The sequence below is a fragment of the Macrotis lagotis genome, chromosome 1 (assembly GCF_037893015.1).
Source record: "Macrotis lagotis isolate mMagLag1 chromosome 1, bilby.v1.9.chrom.fasta, whole genome shotgun sequence".
NCBI lineage: Eukaryota > Metazoa > Chordata > Mammalia > Peramelemorphia > Peramelidae > Macrotis > Macrotis lagotis.
Genome location: NC_133658.1, coordinates 270,592,320 through 270,605,765, shown reverse-complemented (window position 1 = coordinate 270,605,765; position 13,446 = coordinate 270,592,320). Strand labels below are relative to the sequence as shown.

Sequence of the window (13,446 nt, the reverse complement as noted above, 5' to 3'; positions counted from 1 at the left end):
CAATACAACTCACTAAGGTTAGCTTGAATGGCTTAGATATTTGCCCAGTTGGTGAGATTTCCTTTGAAGATCCTTCCCTTTTATATGACTGAGACTCTAGAAACCTCCTCCTATCTCTTCCTTTCCAACTGTAATCATTCTCTACACCTTCCCCAAGGTGTTATAATTGAGTCACCTCCCTTCATGGACATTGCCTGGGAGTCAGACTATGAGTCAACATCATGAGATGTGGCCTAAGACTTTTTTGCCAACTCACAATGTAAGCTGAGCCTTGGATCTAGCTAGAAGATCCTGGGACGATCAGGAAAGCTGGATTAGAGGTATGGCTGCAAGGCTAGTGCTGGGCGAGGTTGGCCCTTAGCAAACTGAGAAATCAGGAAAGCTTGACATGCCCAGGCTCCTTCTCCTGGGCCTGAGTCTTTATCCCTTGTTCTCCAGGTTCCCTCCCTCTTCCTATATCTAAAGCTGCTACCAAGAATGGGATGATAGATTCTTTTGCACCAAGGTGATGGTGAATGACATGTCAATGAGGGAATTCCTCTCCTGGGTGACAGACTTTCTTTGACCTGGCTTTATAGTCCCCAAGAGAGGAATTAATCCTATTCCAGTCTAACAAATTGCCTGAAAGAAGAAGGCTGGATCCTCTAAAAGATAGATGATGGAAAAGTGATTGTAAAATTAGGAGAAGTATCTCTATTCTGTTTACTTCAGTACAAATCAAAGAAGACTATGACTAGTAAAGATTCTATTCACTCTAAAACATTTTGCAAATCACCATAGAGCACTATTCCCTGATGAGACAGAAAGAAAGGTTATTATTATCATCTAATTACAGTAGGAACCTACACACTGTGTCTGCTATCCTAGCAGGAAGGAGCATTGCCAGGTGTCTGACAAAGCATAAAATTATATTTGGGGGAAGGAAGGAAGTGGGGCAATGAGACCCGAAAAACAGACAAAATACAAAAGTCTTATGTGCTCCTCCCTCTCTTCAGTTTCTGTAATGATGAAGCAGGATACAGAAGGTATTATTTACATAACTCTTACACAATATACAAACATTAATTTAATTGTTCATATTCTTAATATGGCCAACAGTCAATGGACTGACCTGCTGCTAAGGAACTAAATCACATCCATATTGACATTTAGACTGAAAGAAACCAGACATAATCTAGGACATAAATGACTGGAAAGGAAGGTGGGCAGGTTATCCAGTAAAGATGAGAGATTTTTAGTCAATCAATCAAAAAAGCATTTATGAAGCACCTACTATATTCCAGACACTGTGCTAAACACTAGAAATGCAAAGGCAAAAGATAATCTTTGCCTTTAAGGAACTCACAGTCTAATGAAGAAGATAGCATAAAAACAACTACATACACATGATATATACAAGGAAAATTGGTGATTGTCAGCAGATGAAGGGCATTTAGTAGTATTAAAGAATTGAGGATGGGAAAGACATTTTTATTTTGTTTCTTTTTTCTAATTACATGTAAAAAAATTTTGACATTTATTTTTTAAATTTTGAGTTCCAAATTCTCTCTCCTCTTCCTGTCCTTCTCTCTCCTTGATAGGGCAAATAATTTCATATATTTTATATATGTGCAGTCATATAAAAACATTTTTCCATATTAGTTATTTTGTTAGAGAAAAATAAAGGGTTTTTTTTAAAGTGTGCTTTGATCTGTATTCAGATTTCATTAGGTTTTTTTTTCAGAAGGTGGAAAGCATTTTTCATCATGAGTCCTTTGGCATTGTCTTATTGTGTCAATGAAAAAAGCTAGGTGAGCATCATACAATATTGTTGTTACTGTGTACAGTGTTCTCCTAGTTCACTTCACTTTGCATCAGTTCATCTAAGTCTTAGGTGAAAGACTTCTTGCAAAAAGTGAAATTTTAGGTGGGCCTTGAAACCCAGGAGAACAGGAATATTCATTTCAGTTTTAGGTTCATTTTAGTAATTAATTACTTTAGCAAGAGTTGCAAAAGTATTTGAAACCCTGCTATTTGAAGATCTACTGAAGAAACTGAGAACATTTAACCCGAAGAGAAAGAGATTCAAGGGTGACAAGACAACTGGTACTGGTGTATGCCTATAGTCTCTGCTATTAGAGAGGATGTGGCTGGTGTCTCACTATGACACTGCCATGACTCTGGTGCAAGCCCTCTCATGGGCTTATAGCTGAACTAGACAAAAGCCTATTGCCTAGTCTCACTGTTTCAAGTCTCCCCTTCTCTAGTCCATCCTCTACTCATCTGTCCAATTGATTTCTCTAAAGTAAAACTCTCATATTTTCCCTTCTTCTGCCTGTTTGAAAAGTTTTCTATTGTCTCTAGGATCAAATATAAACTCCTCTGTTTGACTTTTAAATCCTTCATCATCTGGCCACTTCCTACTTTTCCAACCTTCTTATACCTTTCTCCCCTCTTCATACACTACAATCTTGTGATTCTGCTTGCTATTCCTCCCATAAGACATTCAGGTCTGTCAACTACTGGAATTTCACTGCCCCATGACCCCCAACCTGAAATTCACTCCCTCCCTGCACTTTTTCCAAGATCAACTAAAATTCTGTCTTCTAAGAGAAGTCTTTTATGTAGCCCCCTTTATGTCAGCGCTTTCCCTCTTGTGATTAACACCAATTTATATTGTCTATAGCTTGATGATACTTAGTTGTTTGTATGTAGTCTCCCCACTAAATTATGAGTAAATTCCTAGAAGGTAGGGGCTGATTTTTGTCCTTATTTGTATGTCTGGTGCTTAGCACGGTGTCTGACACATAGTAGGAATCAAATAAATGTTCCTTGACTTAACTTGTTGACCTTTGTTTCCAAAGGAAGATAAGACCATTTAAAGGGCTGGGCAATTTTCCAAATGCAATCTAACCTATTCTTCTGCTACTTAAAATTCTAGACCTAATTCAATGTCCATCTGTAATATCTATACTGTTGGACCAATTTAATGGACAGTTCATTCAACCACAATCAATCTGGATAATAAGCATTCTTCAAACAATTAAGTTATTACTGCAGAGGTTGAATTCAAATCTTATTTAGGAGTCCCTGTAATTCAAGTCAAGCAGCACTTTCAACTTGCAGTACACTGTGCAAAGGACTATTGATACGAAGAAAGGGTAAGAAAAATAAAACAAGGGGCAGCTAGATGGTGCCGGAGATAGAGCACTAGCCGTGGAGTAGGAGAACCTGAGCTTATATTTGATCTCAGACACTTAATAATTATCTAGCTGTGTCACTTGGGCAAGTCACTTAACTCCATTGCTTTGCAAAGAAAAACAAACAAAAAAGAAAACAAAAAAAGTCCTTGCCCTCAAGCTCACAATCTGAAAGGAGAGACAACAAGATGTACAAAAAGATATAGACAGGAGAAACTGGAAAATATTTCAATGGGAAGACACTAACACTGAGGAGAACAAAGAAAAACTTCTTATAGAAGGTAAGATTTTAGCTGAGACTTCAATCAATCCAGGAAGAGAGGATGAGGAGGGAGAAAGTTTCAGTAAAAGGGGGAAGCTGGGAAAAATTGTTTGAAGGGGTAGCTAGGTGGCACAGTAAACAGAGTACTAGCCCTGAAGTCAAGAGGACCTGAGTTCAAATTTGACCTCAGACACTTAATAATTGCCTTGCTGTGTGACCTTGGGCAAGTCACTTAGGCCCATTGCCTTGAAAACAAAAATTGCTTGGAGTTGGGAATTTGAGAATCTTGGCTGAGAAATAGCAAGGACAACAGATAATAGAGGGGAAAAATAAAGTGTTGGAAAACTAAAATGGCAGGAAGGAGCTGGGATATACAGGATTTTGAATGTCAACGTTTTATATTTCATGCTGGAGATAATAGGGATCTAGAGAACTATTACTAGAATAGGAAACTAGAGGAACCACTTGGTTTATTGAGCAGGAAGGTGATATGGTCAGACATGTGCTTTGGGAAAATTTATTTGACAGCCAAGTGGAGGCTAGACTGAAAGCAAGAAGACCAATCAGCAACTTATTGCAAACATCTAGACATGAAGTGATGAGTTTGGCATCAGGGTAATAATAGAACCAATGGAGAGGAGCTAGAGAATCAATGATGTTGCCAAAGATGAAAGAATTAATGGAGAAAAGACTATCAAAAAAAAAAGAAAACAAAAGACTATCAGATGAAAGGTGCTATAAAGGTAAAGAAATTTGCAATTTAGATTAGATATAGAGAATGGTGAATGGGGGTGAGAAAGAGTGAAAAGTCAAGGATGATATTAAGTTGTCATCCTAAGTGACTGGAAGGACAGTGGCACTTTCATAAATAAGGAAGTTTAGAAGAAAGAATTTAGTGAGAGATGATGAATTCAATTTTAGACATGTTATATCACACTGACCAGTCTATCCAAGACATAAAAACAATTAGAGGATCACTTCCTCTAAGCTGAGTGGACCCTATTTGGAAGGTTAACAGAAGGAGACAAAAGATGTCACCCAATATGATCTCTCTGTAGAGGGACCACTCAAGCTTCACATGTACAAGATCAGACAAACAACTGTTTGAAAATGATCTTGGGATTTTAGTTGATTGAAAGCTTAATTTGAGTCAATAATATAATGAGAGAGTATTAGTTTTGGGCTCCATTAAGACAGGCATAACTTGCAGGAAGATGACAGTCCTCCATACTCTGCCCTGATCAGATCACTAGAGTATTCTGGGCTCCAACAGTGTGAGAAGGACACTGCAAAACTGTAATCTGTCCAGAGGAGGGAAACTAAGATGATGAAGAGTGTTGAGTTCATATCATTTGAGAAACAATTGAGGGATGGCTAGGTGGCACAGTGGATAGAGCACTGGCCCTGGAGTCAGGAGTACCTGAGTTCAAATCCAGACTCAAACACTTAATAATTAATGACCTAGCTGTGTGGCCTTGGGCAAGCCACTTAGCCCCATTGCCTTGCAAAAAAAAAAAAAAGAAACTAAAAAAAATTGAAGGATGCTTATTCTGGAGAAGAGAAGACTAGAGGGACATAAAAGTTCTGCTCTACTATTTTAAGGACTGTCATATGGGAGAAAGATTAGGCTTGTCATAGTGGATAGAAAACCAGCTTCCAACTGAGGAAGACCTGGATTAAGTTCCACCCCTATCATAAAACTGGCTGTGTGAATGTGGACAAGTCTTTTAATCTCTCAGTACTCAAGGATATTCACTAAGTCAATGACTGAAGAGAAATTTCCTACCTACATTGATAAAGGAAGTTTCCTCATCTTCATGTTCCTTATACCTAGAGATATATAGTCTATAAAATCATAGGTACAATCCCTATCATTTTCACTTTGGGGCACCAAAGGGCAGAACTAGGAACACTAAGGGGAAGTCATAGAGAAGTCAGCTTAAGTTTAATATGATGGAAAACTCCTAACCATTAGAGCTAGATAAAAGTGTAACTGGCTTTCTTGGGAAGTAAAGAATTTCCCTCATTGTAGGTCTTCAAGTCAAGGCTCACCAACAACTTGGTGGGTGGGATCCAGGGGGGTTTCTATAACAGGTAATTCTGATGAAATTAAAGACCCATTATTGCAATGAAATAAGATATGGGCCTAAACAGCTGACCTTCTAAGCCATTGTTCACCAAAACTAAGAGTGTTATAATTCTTTCTTGTGCTTTACAGATGCCAACCATGCTGAGTCCTCGAAGCCAGAGTCTGATGAATTGGATACCTCAGACAGTGAGGTTCGTTCCTGTCACCCAAACCTTAGCAGTACCAAAGGGGAAAGTGGTTGAATAAGAATGATCTGGGAAGATAACAAGAAGGAAAGGATGAAACCAGCGGTAGTTTTGAAGCCAGAAGAACTGAGTTCAAATCTCAATTTAGCTACTAACTGTGTGTCCCTCTCTGAGCCATAGCTTAGTCTTCTAGAAAAATGAGGTGGTAGGATTCCATGATCTCTAACCCATCTAGCTTCAAATTCTATGATTCTATGACTTAGAATTAGAAGGTTCTTTGTCCTAACATAAGCAATATCTCTTATGTGCTTCAGGTGGCTCCTAATTATGACCCAGGAACCAACCAAGATACCCAGGGAGAAGACCTAAGGTATTTTTGTGTGAAGGATAAAATTCAGGGATTGCCCAAGAAACGGAAACGGGGACAAGATCTGTGGAGTAAAGGTATAAGGGGAGAGGGCCTAGCCTAAAGGGTTGGCTTTCCCAAGGGGCTGAAGAGCATTACAGGAAAAGGAGGACAGGGTGAAAGGGAAGAGGATGATAGGGAGCAGCTGTTATTTTTGGTTTCACTATGTTTGAATTTACCTACTAGCAATTCTGGACATACTTATCTGCCTACTCAAGACTGTGGTTAAAACCACCTGAATTGCTTTGAGGCAGTCCGTGTTCAACTAAATGCAGGGACAGGAGTGAAGAGATTAAACTTCATAAGCTATAAGTACTCCCTAAATGTATTCTGTCCCCCTTGGAAGAATGTAAGTGCCTCAAAGGCAGGCACTGTCTGCCTTTTATATTTTGTGTACCTTATACATAGTAGACATCATAATAAGCACTTGCACTGGAAACAAATTTTTAAAAAATAAGACAGTGGGGGCAACTAGAAGGCACAGTGCATAGAGCACCAGCCCTGGAGTCAGGAGGACCTGAGTTCAAATCTGACCTCACACCCTTAATAATTACCTAGCTGTGTGAACTTGGACAAGTCACTTAACTCCATTGCCTTGCAAAAACAAAAAATAAAATAAAAATAAAAAATAAAAAAATAAAAGATGCCTTTAAAAAAAGAAGCCAAGATAGTCCTGACCCTTAAAGAAATTACATTCTATCAAGCATGTTATACCATATTCTGCCTCCCTTTTTTTTTATCTCTAGTCTCAGTTTACTCAACTGCAAATGAAGGGATTGATGGATTCCATTTGGGATAATTTAAGGCATTATGGAAGAGAAAGAAAAAAAAGAATAGAAATACTATTTGTGAGATCAAAAGGTTAAGGTATCATATAAAGAGACTTATTGTCATTACTGCTACCATTATCCTGTTCTGTGACAAAAGTTCCAAATCAAGTGTCAAAGACTATTGTGGGTCCCTTCCCAGGATGCTGGGGCCCAAATCCTGGGCTTGAGGAATTAGGATTTAAACTTCCATTTAAAAGAGGAAGAGCTATAGAGGGCGAAACCTGACTGTTTGTTCCCACCACAAGAAGTTGATGCTGCTCAAACATTTGCCTAGGGTGATACTATTGGAGTTTGAGTTCCCTGTGATAAGACACGGTCCCATGTACATTGGGAACCCCACGTATCTCTCCAGCCCAGGGAACTTCCTGCTAATGGTTAGCCACCCAGACTTGGCAACCAGACCACTGAAAGAGCCCTCTTTCACACGTTAGCTAATACATGTGAGTCCTTAGTGTTTATCCAAGCAATACCCAGAAACATGGATTGACAGCAGAGGCCACACACTCCACAATAAGCTATTGACATTTGGAGAAAGCTTTTATGCACCTCGTGTTTATTTTCCAGACCGGCTATAGCAGTTGGACTTTCCAACAATGGCAGGAGTTATAGAGCTATTTCCCACTGGTGAATAGGCAGAAAATTGCCCTTGATAAGAACAAGCTTGAGAGAGCCCAAACTCAGGAGCTGTATCCTTCCTCATCATACAAACCAGATGTTTTGCAGAATGGTACAGATGGGCCACAAGGCGCCATGGGTGGAGAAGTTGCAGGTTTATTAAGTCAGTTCTTTGCTTTCGAAACAATTTAGGAGGGGGTACTGGCAGGAGATTCCTGGTTCCATCTGGGGGGGGGGGGGGCCTTGGTCCTGGTGGATTTTCCTATATGCACAGGGATAATAAATGGGCTCAGTCTATGACATGGGGTTACCTTTTAACTTGGTTTTTTATTTCCTATTTTCTTTTTTTAATCTAGATGAGTGTGGGTAATTACCAGTTTGGAAATACCCTCTACTGATAGAGATCAGCAACTCATCTATAACTTGTAATCTTAGAGAGCTTCTAGGATCCTTGACAAATTTAATAACACCATGCAGCTAGGTGGCACAGTAGATAGCGTGCTGGGTCTGGAGTCATGAAAACCTGAGTTCAAATCTCACCTTAGACACTTACTAGTTGTGTAATGTGGCCAAGTCACTTAACCCTTTTTGCCTCAGTTTCCTCATCCACAAAATGAACTGGAGAAGGAAATGGCAAATCACTCTGGCATCTCTGCCAAGAAAATCTCGAATAGGGTCACAAAGGGTTAGGCACAACTGATAACAACCCACAAGCATGCAGTTTTTATATTTTAGAGACAGGACATGAATATTGGCTTTCCTGATTCCAAGAGCAATCCTTGATCTAATTACCTTTTATTTGACTCTTATTTAGCAGAAATAGTATTAAAAGGAAAAGAACAATTATGTACTACCAGGTGGGACTCCCATAAAGTTAGAACATACTACAAAGCAAAGTCCATGGACCCAGGGCAGAGCTGCTTGTTTTTGTCAATAAAGGGCCCATAAAGTAGAATTCCCTGCCCTCAGGGGAGTAGGTACCACCACCTTGCACTGGGAGAAAATCTTCCCTGATGGCTAACCAGCAAGCAGTCTTTCCTCTGTCCTGGATTTTGTTTTTGTTTTAGAGTTGGTTGTTTTTGGGGGGTGCTAAGGGAGGTTAGGAGGTAGAGGCAAGTGGTATTATGTAAGTGCTAGTAAGTGGCTGAGGTCAGATTTGAACCCTAGTCCCAGCACTCTAATCACTGTATCCCTTAGCTGCCTCATGTGGTTTGTTTTTATTTTTGCTTTTTATCCCTGGTTTTAAGGGACTCTGGATTCAAGAGTTAAAATTAAATTCTGAGGTGGCAATAAAAAGGATTACCTCCCTGGAAGTTGCTGCTTCTACCCTAAGATAGAAGGGCCCTGACTTGACACTCAGGAAGTAAAAGGAGTCAGCAAATGCCACTAATCCCCAAGGTACATCTTCAAAGTTAGGCAAACCTTCAAAGAAAATTCTTCCTGTACAGAATCCATAAGCATAACGTAAGCAGAAAAACAAATATTTCTCACTCTGCACCTCTTATTCCATAACTGACCAGGGGAGAGTATTCTTTCTCTATGCCCTCTAAGTCAGTGACAGTACTCACTGAAAATCAAATCATTTTAGAGGAAAGAAAACCAACCTGAGATGCTCCTCAGTATTGGGAACAGAGAGTTTTATGACAAGAAAGAAGACATCAGTTGTCTAAGCCACTGGAAAATCAGAGTGGGACCAGCACCAAAGGGGTTTGATAAATCCATCTTCCAGACTTCTGACTTCCACCGAACTATGCTTCTAGTGACCCTTTGAAAAGGTTTTTTAACCACTTAATAATTACCTAGCTGTGTTACCTTGAGTTACTTAACTTAACTACATTACCTCGCAAAAAAAAAAAAAACAGGCTTTTTAATAGTAAAACTCTCATTTATTGAAAATTCAAAAAAATCAGAGAGTTCAACTTAGAACTGGGACTATACAGGTCATATATCCTATCCCTCAATTTTATAGTTGAAGAACTGAAGTTAATGAAGTTAAATGACTTGTATAATATCACACATGTAGAAAGTGGCAGAGGCAGGTATCTGATTCCAAATTCAGCAGCCACTTCCAAATTCAGCAGCCACTTCCACCATACTAGGTTGCTTCAATGTGCTTTGCATGGTCTTCAGAAAGATGACCTTCCTTTGCCTTTAGAGTTCTTCAAAGATGATCAACTTGTGTTGGGGTAGAGTTTGAACACTGAATTGGTTTTCTTTTCATCATCCAATTGTCCACCTATCCAACTCTCAAATTTGGAACTGATTATCACACTTAGGCAATAAAAATCAAAGTAACAAGACTGATTTAGTACTTTTGAGGGATAAGGATTTCTGTTCAAGTATGGACTGGATTTAATAGCCTCTGCCAGCTCTTAAATGCACTCCTACCTCAGGAAGATACAGTTGCCTAAATCAATGTCTCCATCCCTAGAAGGTGATGTTCTTCCAAAAGATTGCTTAATGCTTATTGACTGGAAGCATGGGACTAGTATCTGGTTGCACTTCTCAGAAGAATTTCCTTTATAATCCTTGAGACTCTTTATACTGTTCCAACCTTAAGTAACACCAATTAGAGAGCTCCTTAAGTTAACAAGCCTCCATTTCCAAATACTCTTGAAAGCACTGGATAATGAATCATTCACATTTTAGTGTGACTTAGTTTATCAAAACATTATGTTTTGATTTCTTCTAACATCTAGACAAGAGTTTCCATATAGAGGGCCTAGAAGTTTGTGGGAAGGCAATTTGGAACTGGAAAGGGTTAGAGAAGATAAGTCTGGATGGGTTTCTTTGAACCACCAGAAAGCCCAGGACTTCTGGAGAATAGGAGAGGAGGATTGCTAATCAGTAAGAAAATTATGTAGAAATAAATGTGAATGGGTACCCACTCAGAAATTTGCCAGAGATAACACCTGATCTCAGATCTGATCTAGCTTAGTAGTGTCCATTTTTGCTAGTGCCTCTCATATCTGATGGCTCACATAGAAAATCTGAAAGATTCTTCTACCCTGATGTTAATTCTAAAATCTCACTTCTTGTTTTTGGTAGCTAAGACATCACCAAGAGGAAGAAGGAAATTGAAAGGGGTCTCTGCCCAGATTGAAGAAGAGGAAAGTCCAAAGGAAGAAGATAATTCCAGTCCTGTTTCAAGCAATGGGGCCTCAAAGGAGACATCCATGAGTGGGCCATGAGTGGGAATCCAGGAAGTTTTGTTTTCATTAAGATACACAAAAATGGAACATGACATAAAGACAGCTAGGTGACTAAGTTCCAGCAATCTTGGACTGTGTGAATTCCATTCCTATTTCTGGATTCCAACATCACCACCAAGGAGATAAGAGTAGATGGCATTATGAAGACTTGGTTTGTATTGGGAGGAGAAGGGATGAACTAAAATCACAATCCACCCAAGGATGAAAGAGATGGCACAAATTCAGGAACCCCTCTGGTTTCCACTCTTCTCTTAAGTAAAATGAATATAATCAATTTTTGATAGTAAACTGAGAACTGTGAGCAAGTGGTTGGAAGGGTCTTAGATGTAAGAGAAGCAAGTTAATGATTGAGCAAAGAACCCTGGGAAGAGAGGGTTTGCAAAGGATGGATGAGATTCAACCCTCCACTCAGAGTGGGGAACTTTTTTTTTGTCTAACATTTGTATCCAGTCTTTGGGGTTCAAAAAAACTTGGAAGTCCAGTTTCTGAAATCAGCAATTAATATCTTCTTCCTTGGGGAAAAGTCAAATAGCAATTGAGTGAACCTGGGAAGTAGATGGTCCAAGGCTTCAGATAAGATATACTTGAAACAGAGAGAGTAGGAGGAAGAAGAGAGAAAAACAGAAGACACTGGTCTTCACATGTCTGCTACTTTCTGAGCTTAGAGACAACAGGAACATAGTGGCCAATGGGCAAACAGAGAGATGACTGTTTTTATGACCCTACAATCTCTCTTCAAGAGAAAGATCCTATAACAACCCTCAGAAACTGATTGCATTCTTCTCCCTGATTCTGTCAGCTTACTCATTCTATCAGCTCTCAATTACCCAGAAGTACCATTTGAAAGTGAATCCCACAAATAATCAAAATCCTTGTTATATCCAACAGATTTGACTCTCTTCCATAAAGTCAATGTCACAATTATGCACCTCAATTATAATGATATCTATGGCATTGTGTTAGCCTATATTCTAAGAGAGACAGGAGATTCCATCCTTACCCTCAGGAAATTCATAGTCTGACTGGGCTGGTGTTGGGGAAGAGAAGAATGAACAGTGTAAGATATAATATAATTCAATTCAACAAACTAAGGGCTAAACTATGTGTTTTGGACTCTAAAGGTTACAATGCCAGGCAGTTCAGTGAGGTTTGAATTGTTAGATAAGTCTTTAAACCTACACTGAAAACCACAATGTGAACATGCATCTCCTTGACCAAAATGAAGTCATTATTGGTAAAGGTTCTATTGTGAGGACTAGGAGCCTCAGAATCCCTGAATTTTTACATTGGTCAAACCACCTACCTTCATTTTTCTCCTCTAGTCTCTCAGGAACTCTGTTAGAGGAGGTAGAAAGAGGGTACAGTTGGAGTTGACTTTGAAATTTTCATCCTGGAAGACTGGGAAAATAAAATGCCATCAGCAGAAATTAAGAAGTTAGGAGATAGTATATTTTTAAAGGGTAAGAAAGAAATGGTGAGTTCATTTTGAGCTATGTTAAATTAGAAGTGCTAGCAGGGCATCTTGGGATAAATATACAAGAATCTAAAAAAAAAGTATTCCTCCCTGGAAGATGACCACTGATTTGGCATTTATAGAGGGAGTTATTGTTTTGAGAATGAATTGAACCAGATAATCTCTGAGTTCCCTTCTAATTCTGAAATTATTTGAAGAATGGGTACATGGATTCCAGCTGGGTAAAAAACTGAGTCCATGTAAAAAAAAATAAAGAACCAAACAGATTTACAAAAGGATGCATGGGACTTATAATTAGAAAAGGTCTCAGAAGTCAACTAGTTCAGTCCTGAAACAGACCATGAGCTTTTTCTTCTACAGCCTGACAAGGGAACAACCAGTCTTTGCTTGGATGCATTTTACTATGAGAGATTTAAAATGTTCTTATGTATTTAGAAATGACTTTTTGAAATTAGAAATAGTTTCTAAAATTAAATTTACAGGCAACACTTAAACAACAGTTCTAGTATATAGATTAAGAATTCCCAAAGATGGGGGTTCAAAGAATGAGAAAAGGTCTACCCCGAATCCTACCCAACTTTTGTTTTGTTTTTACTCATAGTCTGAGTCTGCCACCTGGTGGAAAATCCTGGTAATACTATATTTTACCAATGCTAAAGCTGGCAGAGAGAACAGTCACAGTAGACAAGCTAATCAATCAGACAAGGCTAGTGGTTAATCAGAAAAGAGAATCAATGGGTAGGGGGAACTTAATTCCAAAATGGGCATTAGACAGTAATTCTGGGTTTTTCTCTTAATCTTTGTGGTCCGTAGCTCAGAGGATATCTATGAATCTTCCCTGTTGAACATTTTTCTCAATTTAAAACACTGTGATATGAAATTCATTTCTGTGCTGTGTTCTTATCATTGAAATGATATTAAGAGTTTTGTGAAAATAAAATTTCAAATGGAAGCCACGGTGTCATTTATAAAATCTCCAGTTTGGAAGGAGCATTGCAAGTTACAAAGTCTATCCTTCCATCCTATTCAAGAATCCTTATGACAGGTTCTAAGGGAGGGTCATTTAGTCCCTGCTTGAATACATTCTGTGATGGGAAGGGTATTATATGATGAGGTATCCCATTCTGGTGTTGGTCCTTTCTGGTGGTTAGAAAGCTCTTCTCAATGTTGAACCCAAATCTTCCCTCCTATCAT

The 13,446-nt window shown here is 38.9% G+C and overlaps 1 protein-coding gene across 4 annotated transcripts in view; it reads left to right on the top strand.

The window, feature by feature from the left end:
• Nucleotides 1–13,198, top strand: part of RBBP8NL (RBBP8 N-terminal like) — a 75,688-nt gene extending 62,490 nt beyond the window's left edge. For all 4 annotated transcript variants that reach the window (XM_074210422.1, XM_074210420.1, XM_074210421.1 and 1 more), the window contains 3 exons: nucleotides 5,660–5,721; nucleotides 6,030–6,159; nucleotides 10,615–13,198. In XM_074210422.1, coding sequence (XP_074066523.1) covers nucleotides 5,660–5,721; nucleotides 6,030–6,159; nucleotides 10,615–10,757 — 335 coding nt within the window. In that variant the 3' untranslated portion in view covers nucleotides 10,758–13,198. The remainder of the gene's footprint in view (nucleotides 1–5,659; nucleotides 5,722–6,029; nucleotides 6,160–10,614) is intronic.
• Nucleotides 13,199–13,446: the final 248 nt, after the last annotated feature.